The sequence below is a fragment of the Leptodactylus fuscus genome, chromosome 5 (genome assembly GCF_031893055.1).
Source record: "Leptodactylus fuscus isolate aLepFus1 chromosome 5, aLepFus1.hap2, whole genome shotgun sequence".
In the NCBI taxonomy this organism is placed as follows: Eukaryota; Metazoa; Chordata; class Amphibia; order Anura; family Leptodactylidae; genus Leptodactylus; species Leptodactylus fuscus.
The window spans coordinates 85,000,435-85,017,954 of record NC_134269.1 but is presented as its reverse complement, the minus strand read 5'-3'; the positions used below and the strand labels follow the sequence as shown (position 1 = coordinate 85,017,954).

The window sequence follows — 17,520 nt, the reverse complement described above, 5'->3', positions numbered from 1 at the left end:
AGATACTTATTAAGTAATAGGGATAGTTTTAGATGTCAACGTGTCCTTAAGCCTTAGAATATTACATCTGATATAATCCAATAAGGCTAACATTGTAGTAGGATGGGACTAAAAGACACTATTTTCAAATTAATAAATCTACACTGGGCATGAAAGTTTGGGTTGAAGATAATTTCCAGATGGATATTTCATGTTGTGTATTTGGTCATTTTCCTACAATCTAGCTGCACTAGAGCTATTATGCTTAGACAGGATAGATTTAATTTGAATTAGATTGAATAACTGCATTTCTATATGCAAGACCTATTGAATTTTACCAATAAATTGATTTTCCTACAAATAACCTTTATCTTCTATCAACAGGATAAGGGTTAAATGTCTGATTCCTGGGAGTCAAACTGCTAGGACCCCCACTGATTACAAGAATGGGGATCCCCAAGTCCCCTATATGAATGGAGCCTCTTAATTTACTTTTTTTGGACTGACAAAGATTCCAAAGTACAGTCCCAGAGAAGTACAGTAAAAAAAACTGTGGTCAGGTATATGTACAACTAGTCCATTCACCAAGTGCACTGGGAAACCCCTATTCTTGTAATTGGTGTGGGTCCCGGTTATCAGACCCACAGCAATCATGCAACAGTATACATGTTTTTGGTTATGTTAAAGTTTATAAGACAAATTTATCTTTGTATTGTATTAGCCAGTGGATATGAAATATAAAGATTGAGAGTCCTCAGTAGTTGATACCTTTTTTTGTTAGCCATTAAAAAAAGTATCAACTACTGAGGACTCTCAATCTTTACAAAAAATTATTAGTTAAATATTCAATAGTTAGCAATTAGTTTAATAGGAATCTTTTCTTTCATGCAACATGGGCTAAAATTTAATGAGAAACCTCCATAAGGCTAAAGCCCCAGCAGTGAGTCGTAAAAATGCATGCGTTTTTCAAATCACAGCATTGTAATGTGTGGATGGGATTCACCAATTCCACTAATAAATATGAGTAGCAGGCATGATTCGATTTCCAAAACCGTCTCTTTTTTGGAAATTGCAGCACATCATTTACACCTACGGAAACTCCAACAGTTTCTCTATAGGTATAATGGAGGCATAAAGTCCACAGAGGAAACCTTTGTAGGATTTCTGTGAAAAGTACTGCAGGAAAAATCATGATGTGTTGCCGCCACTTTTTTTTTCCACAGTGCTTTTTTGCTGCTGCACGCAACGTGGGGGCTTGGCCTCGAGTAGCCTTCCCTGGTGATTTTTATGTAGTGTTGAGATTATGTCACACATGTACGGACTTCTCCATTCTCATGTTGTTGAGATAGAGAACATGGCAGGCTAGAGGTGTGACCTGTATTGGACATTTATTGCATAAGTAAAAATATCTATGAACAAACAAAATAATAATCCTTGCCAGTATGGACATAAATCCCACACACTCTTAGTGATCTCATATATTACTGAAAATGTTTTGTTTCTGTTTTGTTGTACAACTTTTGTATATTGTAAATTTTCACCAGGGGCATACATAAATTAGTCGCTCTCAGGGACAGTTTTTTTTATTTCCATAATTATTCATTTTAGTATATAAAAAAGAAATGTTTATGTAAATATATTGGTCATAATTAAAGTATTTGTTAGTCAAATATGCAATATTTAGCAATCTTGTGGAAAAAAAATTAGTTTAACAGAATTTTCTTTGATAAGTTACAAAGTCTCATACGCATAGCAGCAAATCTTATCTTTACAGCAGCTCCGTTTAACAGTATGTGTGGCATAATATAAGATTCAAATCACCTTTGTACTTCCATGACTGGTGTACAGGTATATTCTGGTGGGTAGTATGGAGGAGGTGGAATGGGGGGAATAAACTCATCAAAATCCAAGGTTTGATGAAGAATTGTTCCATGTGCCATCATACAGTCCATGTTAGTGGAATGTCCTCTGTGCGGTAAAAACTGCAAAAAAGAAATATATTGTTTAGGTATGTATTAGGATGAAAATCTCACAATTCTACACTATTTAAATTTTGCATAGCTTTATACAGGTGTATCCACACTTAAATTAACTGTAGTTTGACTAAAGATTGTAATTTTTCAATAGACCATAGCAATACAATATCAATAAAATATTGGAAGATGGAAATTTGTAAAAAAGCCATTGGGTAATGGTACTTTGACATATATGGGATAGGTAATATTATATATCACAAATAGCTGCTCATTGTTTCAAACACATATCTAGACATTTCCAGACAAAAATAAAAAGGTAAAAATGTATACATTTTTAGTTGGTGAGGTTGAAAAAAATCCATGACGAAATAAAATTTAACATATCTTACAGTATTGATCCTGAAAAAGGTCAAACCTCTTTGCACCCTATGAATGTGTCTTATCAGTTTTTCTGCTAATAGAGGATAAATACTTTTCATGACAAAACCCATTTAATGAACCTACCATCCCATATTATGTGGCAAAAAGTTCTGTACTGTTCTTATGGAAGAGAATCACTGTTTATGATGATGAAACTATATATCCTGTAGATGTGGTGGATCCTTCTTCCTGTACTCTCCAGCCATATATATATATATATATATATATATATATATATATATATATATATATATATACATAGTAACTAAATGACCCTAATTTGTGTACCCAAGCTGAATAACCAAAACTTTGATACAAATTTTTTTTTACATAGAATGTTTCAGTCTATGGCAACAGAAATAGAAGCCAAAGAATAAAATAGTTGACAGATCCACAGGATGATTTTGTTATGAAAATACTTGTTCCATTTAATGTCAATTAATCCATTTGAAGCATAGATTATCTATTTAGACTGTGTGTTTGGTGCTGTCAGTATTAGTTAATTGAATCCACAGTCATTTACACATGTAACGAATCTTATCATTCTTGCTGTTAATATTGCAAATTAGCATTGTTCCTATTAGTCAGTATCAATGTAACTTCATTATCTATGCTTCACTGGCCAGAATGACACCTCTCAATCCATTCTATTTCTAGTGTGCAATCCGCTCTGAAATGTGAGAATATCACAAGTGGTATAGACAGTAATGCAGACAAACACTTTCAATTATATGGGGAAACAGAAGCCTAATGAGCCTGTTAGCAAGTCTAACCAGTACACGGTACAGCAGGGACTGCTCTGAAGATCAAATGAAGTGTGGACCCTTTGACCCGGCTCCTCGTGCTCAACACTGGAAAAATCACAGTTGACGTCAATGGAAGAACATGGTGTCTCTGCTTCTCCCATAGGCAAGGTTTTGTTGTCATGTCACTTTCACTGGATTTTGGCAGGCTGTCTCTTTAACTCTTGCCTCTAGAAAGAAGTGAGCTAATAATATTTGCTATAGGCAAAACTCAGTATTGAGTTTGAACTGTTGCATTCATATTTGAGCTGTTGTCTGCTTGCATTATTGTGATCTACAGTCACTATGAAAAAGACATCAGGAGACCATTTCTCATCCAATACCACTCACACATTTTTTAGCAATTCAGTTGCTCTCCAACAGTCGGAGCATTTTTTATCATGGATTAATGGAAGAGGTTTATAAGTTTTCATGATATGGATACAACTGGATAGCAAAGGGATGAAGAAAATAGAAGGGGTGCATAATCAGAACGAAGATCCCAGTTTACGTCTAAATTCTTAGGATCATTGTTCCTCTACGTGTTCCTATTTCTTACAGCTGATCCTCATTTTATGTGATCCTTAAATCCCAGGAGCCAGGTAGACAATATTTTGACTCTAAGGGTAAGTTCACACTGAGTTTTTTGGTCAGAATTTTAAGGCTGTGTTCACCTCCAAATCCTGACCAAAAAGACATCTCCCGCTCAGGAGCTTTTTCCGGGAGTTGGCTTATGTGCTCATTCTTCAGGCCGAGTTGCCTTGCTATTTGGCCTGAAGACACTCTCTCCTCCAGACTAGGCCCATTCATTGGGCCTAATCCGGAGTGGAGCGCGTGGCTGGATGCCGGTGCAGTGCACCGGCTTTCAGTCGCAGCTACCCAGCTTTTGGATCGGAACCTGAGGTGCCCTCTGCCTCAGGTTCTGAACCAAAAAACCCCATGTGAACTTACCCTAACATTTATGGGTAGCTTTCTATAAATCAATACAGTCTAAATCATTAGATTAAAGGTCAGCCTAGCCCAAAGATTTCAGGAGGACTGGGAAACCATCTAATGTGCCCTGAATGTTCAGATGATACTCACTCAATCTTTGTAGGGGAGAAAAGGATCATCCGTTTTCAAGGCAGGTATCAGCTAGAAGGTTTCTCGTCTCTCCCCATTCAGGACACTTGCACACATAGCTGAACCCAGCCTTCATTAGTATGGGGGAACAGGAGGAATAGTGGTCAGCACATTCATCGGACACCTAATGTTGTTCGGTGTGTAACAATTGTTTCAATATATGTTAAAAGAACGAACATTTAGGCCACTTTTTCACAACAATACTTTGTATCAGTAATTTTAGTTAAAAACAAGAAGTAGATCCACAATATGGAAGAGCTAATCTTTTTCTGGGTTTCACCGGAAGTTTTTTTTTTACAAAAGATATGTAAAATATTGATTAAAATTTTACCATGTAAACGTAGCCTTTTGGGCCTGGCTATTAAGAGGATAATGTAAAAGCCAGGAATACAGTATATAGATTTTACTTCCACTTTAAAGGGGTAATTCACATTCATACTATTAATTGCCTTCCCATAAGATTGGCTATCAATATTATGAAAGTGAATAACCGCCTGTCAGGACCCCACACGCCAGTTGTTTTTTTTACATGACCGCGGTTCCTGCCATAGTTTACATGCTGGGAGCTGCAATGCACACTTACTGTCTCATTCACAGTGGTTATGAAAACTGAATTGATGTTCTATATACTTCAATGGAGCGCTACTGAAATACTCAAAATCACTGCTAGCACATGGTTAGAGTCCCACCAACCCCAAATTGATGGCCTGTTTTTAGGAATATGCCATCAATTTTATAGAACAGCTAAAAATGAACTTTCTTATGGCCCATTTTATTTTTATTCAATATGCTAATAACTTGTTCAAAGTCATGAGGGTGGAGAATCAGCCAATAAAGTCAAGTTCTCCAAGCTCAGTGCAGTTGATGTCAATGTTCGTAAGTATAGGGAAGTCATTACATAGCTTTCCAGAAATCCTCAGCATGCACTGCGATGTTGTACCTGAAGGAGGAGTTCTCCTAATTCTGGAATATGTGTTATTTGCCTGGGTGTATTCCCTGACTACTTCTGCTTTCTGAGCATGTACCATGATATGCATGACCACAGTACGCGTGTGTAATTTACAGAATGATATCTACTGACATCCCTGTAATCAGGGACTTCAATTAAAGCACAGGGGCATGGAGAACTTGGCTTTATTGACTGACTTTCAACTTTATAAAATCCATTAGCTTATTCAATAATACATCTTTTTCTACACACTGCGGCATGGCTGGGCTATAAGAATGGGTTCGTTTTCACACTCTTCAGTTGCTTTATAAGATACTGTGACTGATATAGAGAATGAATTCCTGTTGACAGGTTCCCTTTCATTTTTAGTACGTTGTGTTAGATGGTGTAATTTGTCAGAAAATAGTATTGTAAGTGAAGCAGCTGGGGATCTTATAAATACATAACAGATCAGTATTGTATCTAAAAATGTAAAATAAGTAAGTACACAAAATGAAAGGGTAGACTTTAGCCGGTATATGAAGTGTTTTTTTATTAATGAACATGTGACTAGAAATGCACCGTTGTGGCGCTGCAGGTAGACCGAGATGTCAGTTTCCTATCCCTCACTGCGCCATGTGAAAGGAGAAACGAAGAAGAGAATGTGCTTTAATGGGAAATCAGTCTAATCACTGTTACTTATTTACAAAAATTGCTCGAATTGCTGTCCGCCTGGCTCAATGCAAGCAGTGCAACGCCAGGAGATGGATTGACGCACCCGTTCACAGACTCATGGCATGGCCCTCACCATGACAAATGCAGCCTGGATGCGGTTCACAAGCTCTTTGCGGGTTGGCACAGGCGTTGTGTACACAATGGACTTCACATGCGCTTTCTCTACTTCATTTCTCCTTTCACATGGTGCAGCGAGGGATAGGAAACAGATATCTCGGTCTACCTGCAGCGACACAACGGTGCATTTCCAGTCGCATGTTTATAAATAAAAAATGCTTCATATACCAGCTAAAGTCCACCCTTTCATTTTGTGTACTTACTTCCAGACAACGTGTGTGTGTATATACCTGTATATATACAGATATATACATATATATATATATATATATATATACAGTCCTATGAAAAAGTTTGGGCACCCCTATTAATCTTAATCATTTTTAGTTCTAAATATTTTGGTGTTTGCAGCAGCCATTTCAGTTTGATATATCTAATAACTGATGGACACAGTAATATTTCAGGATTGAAATGAAGTTTATTGTACTAACAGAAAATGTGCAATATGCATTAAACCAAAATTTGACCGGTGCAAAAGTATGGGCACCTCAACAGAAAAGTGACATTAATATTTAGTAGATCCTCCTTTTGCAAAGATAACAGCCTCTAGTCGCTTCCTGTAGCTTTTAATCAGTTCCTGGATCCTGGATAAAGGTATTTTGGACAAACAATTCAAGTTCAGTTAAGTTAGATGGTTGCCGAGCATGGACAGCCCGCTTCAAATCATCCCACAGATGTTCAATGATATTCAGGTCTGGGGACTGGGATGGCCATTCCAGAACATTGTAATTGTTCCTCTGCATGAATGCCTGAGTCGATTGGAGCGGTGTTTTGGATCATTGTCATGCTGAAATATCCATCCCTGGAGTAACTTCAACTTTGTCACTGATTCTTGGACATTATTCTCAAGAATCTGCTGATACTGAGTGGAATCAATGCGACCCTCAACTTTAACAAGATTCCCGGTGCCGGCATTGGCCACACAGCCCCAAAGCATGATGGAACCTCCACCAAATTTTGCAGTGGGTAGCAAGTGTTTTTCTTGGAATGTTGTTATTTTTTGGACGCCATGCATAATGCCTTTTTGTATGACCAAACAACTCAATCTTTGTTTCATCAGTCCAAAGGACCTTCTTCCAAAATGAAGCTGGCTTGTCCAAATGTGCTTTTACATACCTCAGGCGGCTCTGTTTGTGGCGTGCTTGCAGAAACGGCTTCTTTCTCATCACTCTCCCATACAGCTTCTCCTTGTGCAAAGTGCGCTGTATTGTTGACCGATGCACAGTGACACCATCTGCAGCAGGATGATGCTGCAGCTCTTTGGAGGTGGTCTGTGGATTGTCATTGACTGTTCTCACCATTCTTCTCTGCCTTTCTGATATTTTTCTTGGCCTGCCACTTCTGGGCTTAACAAGAACTGTCCCTGTGGTCTTCCATTTCCTTACTATGTTCCTCACAGTGGAAACTGACAGGTTAAATCTCTGAGACAACTTTTTGTATCCTTCCCCTGAACAACTATGTTGAACAATCTTTGTTTTCAGATCATTTGAGAGAGGGCTGTCTATGCTCGGCGACCATCAAACTTAACTGAACTTGAATTGTTTTGTAAAGAGGAATGGTCCAAAATACCTTCATCCAGGATCCAGGAACTGATTAAAAGCTACAGGAAGCGACTAGAGGCTGTTATCTTTGCAAAAGGAGGATCTACTAAATTTTAATGTCACTTTTCTGTTGAGGTGCCCATACTATTACACCGGTCAAATTTTGGTTTAATACATATTGCACATTTTCTGTTAGTACAATAAACCTCATTTCAATCCAGAAATATTACTGTGTCCATCGGTTATTAGATATATCAAACTGAAATGGCTGTTGCAAACACCAAAATATTTAGAACTAAAAATGATTAAGATTAATAGGGGTGCCCAAACTTTTTCATAGGACTGTGTATATATATATATATATATATATATATATATATATATATATATATATATATATAGGGGTTTTTTCTAAGTATATTGGATGCTAATGCTCCAGGGCTAAAAGTGAACTGTAAAAGATTAAGAAATTAAATTTTTAGTGTGTTGTCTTTGTGACTAGAATTGTATAGTTATGTTAAAATGTTTTTCATTGTCTTATTTATATGTTTAGTCTAATAAAGTTACTTGATAACTGTGCCAGGAATAAAACGAGGCCACTGTATTTCAGTAAGTGTGATATTTTTAATGCGGCAGAAGTGTGTACTGTTTGGCTGAGAGGGCTGTATTGTTACTGACCATTAAGCAATGCCCATGTTTAGCATTAACAGACTTGGACCAAAATCTTCAGAAGGTATCATAGAGCCTGAACTCTGAACCACTAAGACTCCCAGCTGCTCTGGGAAGGTGATTTATTGCATTTGATAAAGGGCCTAAATGCCTGAAACGCATCGTGCCTTAATAAACATATCGTTATCCAATTGGGTGAGTGCTTCTCCTTGCCAAACCTTCTGAAGATTTTGGTCCAAGTCTGTTGATGCCTCTACGTCCCAGTGACGTTTCTTCCAGCTGCTTCCCTCTCGGTTTCTAACATCTTTTTAATTGTTGGGGTTGTTGTGTCCTACACAACCCCCTAAGGTGAGCGGCTTTCCATTTGCTTACCTTTACTCATACTTGTGCTGAATTTACTACACTAGGGTCGGCTCGGTGCCATATTTTTCTTCTTCTCATGTTTAGCATTAGATACAGTACAGTGTGCACCTGGCTTTATATGTATGCACTTAAAGAGCAGGGATACTTCAAATGAAGATGCAGTTACCACAGTGATAAGTTAATACCACATATAATCGGCTTTTATACACTGAGTCAAAAGCAAAGTGTCCCCGAAAGTTTCTTTAACATCTTGGTAACTTTGAAGTAGTGAAGCCAGAATTCAATAAAGCAACTGTATATATATATATATATATATATATATATATATATATACATACTAGAGGGAGGACCCGGCTTCGCACGGGTATATTACATTTTATGTTTGTGTAGTGGCCCCATAAGAAATGTCCAATTTTGCACTGGTGTATTTTGTATGTGGTTTGTGTGTATGTCCATAAGCGTCATGTGATTATGTGTATCTCATTTTGGATATCAGTGAAAAACCTGTGATCAGTTGTTATGGATACCAGGAATAATGCTGTATCTAATCCTTCCCCGTGTAGTACTGTGTTTAGACGCAAGTATCTAATCCTTGTTGGTGTGGTACTGTGCGCAGATGCACATATCTAATCCTCCAGCGTGTGGTACTGTGTGCAGATGTGTGTATCTAATCCTCCCCCGTGTGGCATTGTGTGAAGAGGCACGTATCTAATCCTCCAGTAAGTGAAACTGTGTGCAGACGTGCATATCTAATCTTACGGCATGTGGTACTATGTGGAGACGCGCGTATCTAATCCTCTGGCGTGTGGTACTGTGTGCAGACAGGTGTATCTAATCCTCTGGCGTGAGGTACTGTCTGCAGATGCACATATCTAATCCTCCCCCGTGTGGTACTGTGTGCTGAGACGCGTATCTAATTATCTGGCATGTGGTACTGTGTGCAGAGGCATGTATCTAATCCTCCAAAGTGTGGTACTGTGTTCAGACGCACGTATCTAATCCTCCCCTGTGTGGTATTATGTGAAGAGGCGCGTATCTAATCCTCTGGAGTGTGGAACTGTGTGTAGACATGTGTATCTAATCCTATGGCATGTGGTACTCTGTGCAGACGCGTGTATCTAATCCTATGGCGTGTACAACTGTGTGAAGATGTGCGTATCTAATCGTCTGACATGTGGAACTGTAAGCAGACGCGCGTATCTAATCCTATGGCATGTGGTACTGTGTGCAGACGTGCTTATCTAATCCTCTGGTGTGTGGAACTGTGTGCAGATGCACGTATCTAATCCTCCCCTGTGTGGTATTGTGTGATGAGGCGTGTATCTAATCCTACGGCGAGTGGAACTGTGTGTAGACGCGCATATCTAATCCTACGGTATGTGGTACTGTGTGCAGATGCGCGTATCTAATCCTCTTGCGTGTGGTACTGTGTATTGAGACGCGTATCTAATTCTCTGGCTTGTGGTACTGTGTGCAGAGGCATGTATCTAATCCTCCAAAGTGTGGTACTGTATGCAGACACACGTATCTAATCCTCCCCTGTGTGGTACTGTGTGAAGAGGTGCGTATCTAATCCTATGGCATGTGGAACTGTGTGTAGATGCGTGTATCTTATCCTACAGCATGTGGTACTGTGTGCAGACGCGTGTATCTAATCCTCTCTGTGTGGTACTGTGTGCTGAGACGCGTATATAATTCTCTGGCTTGTGGTACTGTGTGCAGATGTGTGTATCTAATCCTCCCCTGTGTGGTACTGTGTGCAGATGCACATATCTAATCCTCTGGCATGTGGTACTGTGTGCAGATGTGCGTATCTAATCCTCCCCGTGTGGTACTGTGTGCTGAGATATGTATGTAATTCTCTGACTTGTGGTACTGTGTGCAGAGGCATGTATCTAATCCTCCAAAGTGTGGTACTGTGTGCAGACACACGTATCTGATCCTCCCCTGTGTAGTATTGTGTGAAGAGGCGCGTATCTAATCCTACGGCATGTGGAACTGTGTGTAGATGCACGTATCTAATCCTACGGCATGTGGTACTGTGTGCAGATGTGCATATCTTATGCTCTGGTGTGTGGAACTATGTGCAGATGCGTGTATCCAATCCTTTGGCATGTGGTACTGTGTGCAGACGCATGTATCCAATCTCCCGGCGTGTGGCACTTTGTGCAGACGCGTGTATCTAATCCTTCGGCATGTGGAATTGTGTGCAGAAGCGCGTATTTAATCCTCTGGTTTGTGGGACTGTGTGCAGACGCGTGTATCTAATCCTCTGGCGTGTGATACTGTGTGCTGATCTGTGTATCTAATCCTCTGATGCGTGTATCTCAGTTTGGATATCAGTGTTGGGTTGTGTATGTGGAGTGACCGTGTGTATTGCAGTTGGAATATGAGTGAAAGACTTGCAGGTTTGTATTGGCTAAGGGGGGGGGGCACTGTGTTTGGAATGCTGTATCTCAGCAACGGTACGTCCGAGCGAGTTGGAGTCTCGTCTTAAACCTTCCCGGATATCTGAAGTATCTCTGTACCAAATTTGGTGAAGATCGGGCCAGTCGTTTGGTTCGCATTAGAGCACAGACAGACAGACAGACGGACGGACAGACAGACAGACAGACAGACAGACAGACAGACAGACAGAAATTCATTTTTATAATATAGGGAGATATATATATATATATATGTGACTGTCAAAATAAAATGAATATCGTATTATTCTAGCTTTAGCATCAATAGCATGACGTACACTTAAATGCTGTATTACAAGGAAGTCATCACATTCGAGAGGGGCTTCCTCCCACCCCCACCCTCTGGCTGCTGATTGACCGATTTCTTCCTTTTACCATGCTTTTGGGATAAAGCTGTGAATCAGCAGAAGGAGGGCATAAAGAACCAACACATCAGAGAGGACTTCAAAGCATGTGGGCATCACTGAGAATGGCAAGTATCGTAAGTGATGTCTACTAATAGGTCAGCATAATCCTAGAAAATGTATGGCAACATAGAGAAAAACATTTGTTATAATAGAACCGTAATAAAGGGTTTGAACAAAGTATTATCTTTGCCAATAGACACTTTACAACACCTAATTTTCATATTACTTAGAAAAACAATACATGATTTTAACAATTAACTTAAAATTCTGATGACAAATAGTAGATGGGAAACTGTAGAGATACTGGATAGTTCATGACCTTAAATTTCAGTAGAACAGAGTCTGGATTAGATTCAATCTAATAGTATCAGTGATAAGCAACAGCTTTTGGATTTAAGGGTCAAGAAACAATTGGCAACATGAGTTTTAGGAAAGATTAAATCAGAAACTACAAGAAATATAATATCCATAAAGACTATGGTTGGCTGGAGGTTTCAGTTATAAGAAGAACAACATGCAACCTCCCTGAAATCTAAGGTTTTAAGGATCAGAAGTTCTGAATGTAATAAAAAACATCTGGTCCTTGGAAGGTCTTAAAATTAGGTAAATACAACATCAGATGAACAAAAGCACATCATAAATTATACCATGTCATTATTTGTATAGAAGGTCCTCTTCTAAGTCCTATATGTCCTAAGTACTAAGTTGATAGAGAATCCTCCTCTAAGATCAGAAGTTTTATCAATTTTGCTGGTGTCTACCACAATTCCAGAGATATTGCTGTGTTCATTATGGCTACTGATATCACTGCACTGTCCACGAGCCTCACGGCTGAGCCTCATTGCTGGATGGTGAGGAATGCTTTTCTAATATACTACTATAGTTTTACTGTATACTGTGAGAGGTCATTCCCCATCACCCAGTGATGATGCTAAGCTGTCAGGTCGGTTCCTCTGAGAATACACTCATATTGGTAGCTGAAACCAATATCTGTGGAAGTGGATCAGACAGTACTCTTCGCAATGGTATATAACATTGCCAATCTTATATGGCATAAAAAGGTCCTCTTTAGCAAAAACTAGGTCAAAATGCAGAAGGAGTGCGTGAAAAATGATGAGGGTATTAAGAATTATGAGGGGAAGTTGTAGCAGGGTGCTGCCAATCAAAGAATCTAGATTATTTCATGATCAGAAAGCTGATGTTATGACAGTTTTCTGCCAAGGAGGAAAGATATCAGCAATTACCTAAGGGAAATAATTACGGTTTCCCATTTACAAGTGGCAAACATTTGAGACTGCTAGCAAACTTTGCAAGAGTGGAACGTCCCAGCAAATTTACCCTAGAGTCAGATAATGAAATGCTCATACAAAATACCTAAGGCTGAAGCCCCATGTTGCGAAAACACAGCTTTCTTGAAATGCCCCAGCAAAAAAAAAAAATCTGCATTTTACAGTACTTGCAAAATGAATGAGATTCTGGCCAATCCCATCCACTGCAGATTTTTTTTTCTGCAGCGTTTTTTTTTTTTGCTGCGTTTCGCTATGTGATACCTCAGCCTAATAGAGAGTGAAAACCAGGAGCTACATCTAAGACTCTATAGGCCACCACAAAAAGCATGTTAAATATCCAATTAACAGTATAATTAGAAAATGACTAAACAAGTATGGCTTGGTTCTGGAACAATGTTTTTTTTTTTTACAAAACTGAGTTGGAGTTGTTTTGCCATAATGCACAGTGCCAAAAACCAAACACCATAAAACCCTAGAATTCAAAAAGAAACTAAATAAAATTCACTATTGACTTACAGTATATATAATTATCAGACAATGTATGAAAATCAATTCATATTATCCAAGTAATTTTAAACAAAGTAAGTCAACCATTAGGTGGAATAAATTTAAAGGGGTTGTCAAGCCCCAAGCTGGTGACCTATCCACAAAGGACCTGGACCCCACACAGATCAGCTGCTTGTGTAGCCTTGGAGAGTCAGAGGTTGCTGAAATAGCTGATAGGGGTCCGATACTCAGACACAATATAGATCAGGTCATCAGTAGGAAACACTTATTTGTGGTCTTTAAAACTACGCAGTCTAAAGATGTAGCAGTTCATCCAGCATCAACAACTATAATAAATATGACCATTTCAACAATGTATAGTCGACACGGTCTAAATTTTAGACATTACTACTTAGTTTGCCCCAATGTGGTACACACATAGCAAACTTTAACTTGACTATGTTAACTTGCTTCAGTGTGTTAACTCACAACAAAAATAATTAAAAAGTCATTGAAAATGGTCATGTGCAGTATTACTATTGTTCGTCTGGCTATACGGTATATATTTTAATTGTTAGTCAAGCCATTTTAATTGCAAGCAGCAATAATTCAAGCTTGGTAGAATACTGTAAGCCATGCCGAGCAAAATAAATAAATCCCTTAGTGATTCAAGTAAAAACACATTGGATACCTGGGACGCAGGCGTGTAGGTGTACGATACATTTTCTCTTAAGGGCACTCAATATTGCCTTGCACAGTCTGCAATCAAATGTTATTTTGTAATGCAACTCAAGTAGCACTTGTTTTAAAATAAACTTGGGCCAAAATCCCTCAAAGTGTCTTCAAGTAAAAAAAAAAAAAAAAATGTGTTGTTACCCAACACAGTAACTGCTTTTATCTTCCGTCTTCCTCCAGTAATTATGCATTACGATGACTGTAATTAAGTCTGCGAGGAAAAGGTTAAGGTTCTGCTGTTTCCTCATAATACCCTGTAATTTGAAATAATGGGATTTAATTTAAGGGGATACACAGAAAATGGAAGGCCTCTCTGAGAAGAAAATGGTTCAGATGCTTCTCATCTATAAATTACCAATGTAACACTGCATAGATAAAATATTTTCCATAATTTTATAGATAAATTGCAGTAAGTAATGCATGTTACATGACACAATGGGGATGAGCTATCACGCCTTTTTAAAACCAGTTTTCTAAAAAGTGGACAGAGAGGGGATGCCTCTGCTTGTCAGATTTATGGATGTCTAAATTCAATTTAAAGAGAACCATTCATGTCCTCTGACATCGGTGGTATTACATACTGCTAGAAAGCTGACTTCAGCACAGTGTCAGTTTTTTGTCAGTATGTGCCCTGATAACTAATGGCGCCGATATCCCTCCACTGTCAGGAAGACAAGTGACTACTCTTTCATAGCTGTAAACTGTCTCGGGGCATTTCTCACAGCCCAGTGATGACGCTGAGCTGTAAGGCCTGCCCTTCTGACAGTGAAGAGATATCAGTGCTGAAACTAATGACACCAATATTTCTCGCACTAGGGCGCATACTGGCAAAACTTATAATGTACTGAATTCAGCGCACTGCCTGCACTACAAGCGGACATGCGCAGTCGGCTCTGTCCAGGCCCGATGTCTGGCAGAGTGAATGAAGAGCCGGAAGACGCCGCGGGGAAGCTGCACGGAGAAGACTTCTAAAGGTAGGAGAAGAACCAGCGTTGATTGGCCGACTGTATAGCATTCGGCCAATCAATGCTGGTTCTGCATCGAACTTTTACATTCGAATAGCGAATGGTACTCGATAGAGTACGAGTATTTCAAATACCGTAGTATTCGATCGAATACCTACTCGATCGAGTACTACTCGCTCATCTCTAATAATAACGCTAATGTCAGACATGAAAGGTCCTCTTTAACTCCAATCACAAATTACGCTCCTCCACTTGGTGTTCACACATAGACACAAATACAATAACATTTTCGCTTATCACTTCGTGATAACTTGTCACAAAACCATGTTATTTTCAGAAAGGTAACTTAATTTGTGATACGCATATCTCAACACGTCCAGCCAAGAGAACAGTTAATGACTGAAAGTAGTTTAACTTGTGTCAGAAAACTGGTAAAGCTGGAATATGTGCCAGTAACTAGCTGACATAGGCTTTGTTTCTGGCACAAGAGACCTAAGATACACCAGAATTATAAAGAAGTCAGAGTCTTTTATTTTATCTTATTATTGATTCTGGTGTATCTCATGCTAGTGGAGGAATGAGTTAAGGCCATTTCACTAAGGGCTCGTTCACATCTGCGCCCGGCACTCCGTTCTGCAGGTTTCCGTTTCCTGCATAAAACAGAGCAGGAGACGGAAACCTGCAGGAGTCTTTCTCACCTATTCATTTGAATGGGTGAGAAAGCTGTCCGGCCGTGAGCGGCGGTGAGCGTTTTACTCTCTCCGCCGCGAAACCGGGTTTTTTAATCCGGACACAGAGTCGGACATGCAGTATTCTGTGTCCAAATTTTAAAAAACGGTTTCGCGGCGGAGAGCATAAAACGCTCACCACCGCTCACGGCTGGACTCGGTCTGTGCTTTCCGTCTTCTTGCATGTAGAAGACGGAAAGCACAGAACAGAGTGCTGAACGCAGGTGTGTACCTAGCGTAAGTGTCGGTCTTAAAAAATCTGCCACAATAAGGTAAAACCAGCGACCCTGTACACTTTTACATTTTTCTGGTGCTCAATAATTTCTTTATAAAAGCTAATGAAAAGAGAATTTTGATTATTAATCCAGCTCTTCATCCTTATGTGAAGTTTGCACCTTTCTTGGTGTCACTACACTTTGTTCAAGGTTTAATTCAAAATAATCAATCCAAGATGTGGATTTACTACAATAGAATCAGTGACATCCAATATTGAGGTTACTTAACATTGAACAGATAACTTAAAGGGGTTGTCCATTTTAAATGAACTTTAGACTATGGTGTTTTTGTCAATACGAACTGCGACTTACTATACTTATGACACCTTTCCAACACACCAAATTTCCCCATGGCGGGACTATTAAAGAGTTATCTTATTTTATCTTTACACATAAAGTTTCTCCAGTCCTGTTCTGCCGACTCCCTGGGTTGTATATATAGTTGTATGCTCTTCTAGCCACCAGGTTATGGTTGGAAAAGAAGTCCATACAATCAGGGGAGTGTCTAGAACAAAAAGAGGTTGGCTTTACCGTTAAAGAAGACATCTCAGAAGGGTCAAAACCATCACATGGTAAGTGCCAACTCCTATTCATCTGCACATATCAGCCACTTATTAGAAATGTGGTCATATATAACCGTTAGAGATTATGAACTTTCCCAAAATGTGTTTTGGGTCCAATTCAATGGAATTGGTCAACACTTTTGATTAGATCCAAATGTATTCGGCCTGAATAAAAAGGGTCTTATTGCACATATTCGTCCGCTTTTAAGATCTATAATGGCAAGGAAACATTAGTAGTAGAGATGAGCGAGTACTATTCGAAAGGGCAATTTTGAATAGCATGCACCCATAGGAATGAAATGACTGCGTACCAGCTGCGTCCATTCATTCCTATGGGTGCAGCAGTTTCAAATAGTACTTGCTCATCTCTAATTAGTAGCTTTCTGTGTTTTATGACTGATCAGTGACTCACACTTATAGATCCTCATGACGGGCTGTGCTGGAAGGAGCGCTAAGGTCATATGATCTTCATTCTCTGTCTTCAGATCTGTGAAATGGCATCTATCATTTTGAGATGCAGGATGAGTCCCAAAAGTTTCATAACCACCAAAATATGAAACATTTGGAAAATTTGTGATCAATTTGAGTCATCCTAAATAGATTTATTAAGCTAATATCTAATCACAGAATGGCAGCTCTTCTGACTGCTATGGAGCTTGAGAGTGTGAACCTATCTAGGGCTAATCTCCCACATTGGAAAATGAAAATGAAATGAAAAACGCTATGGAGAAAAAAACAATCCATTTTCGCTACCTTTTTCCCATTTTTTTTAGTTGTAGTTCCCTATATGGAGTCTTAGCTTAAGTCTTCCTATACAAACAGCACAACTAAAAGGAAGGAGTGAACAAGGCCAAAGGACAGGATAACTGCCCCTTTACAAGAGATGGTAACAAACTTTAGAACGCGATTGGATGAACTATTTTTTGTTCTCCAGACACCCCCTACACAAACTTGAGAAAGCATGTATTCTGAATG

General features: G+C 39.1%; 1 protein-coding gene across 1 annotated transcript in view; it reads right to left on the bottom strand.

The window, feature by feature from the left end:
• ENTREP2 (endosomal transmembrane epsin interactor 2) overlaps positions 1–17,520 on the bottom strand; it is a 638,923-nt gene that overhangs the window by 97,360 nt on the left and 524,043 nt on the right. The window contains exon 6 of the mRNA XM_075273590.1: positions 1,801–1,961. Within this exon, the coding sequence (XP_075129691.1) occupies positions 1,801–1,961 (161 nt within the window). The remainder of the gene's footprint in view (positions 1–1,800; positions 1,962–17,520) is intronic.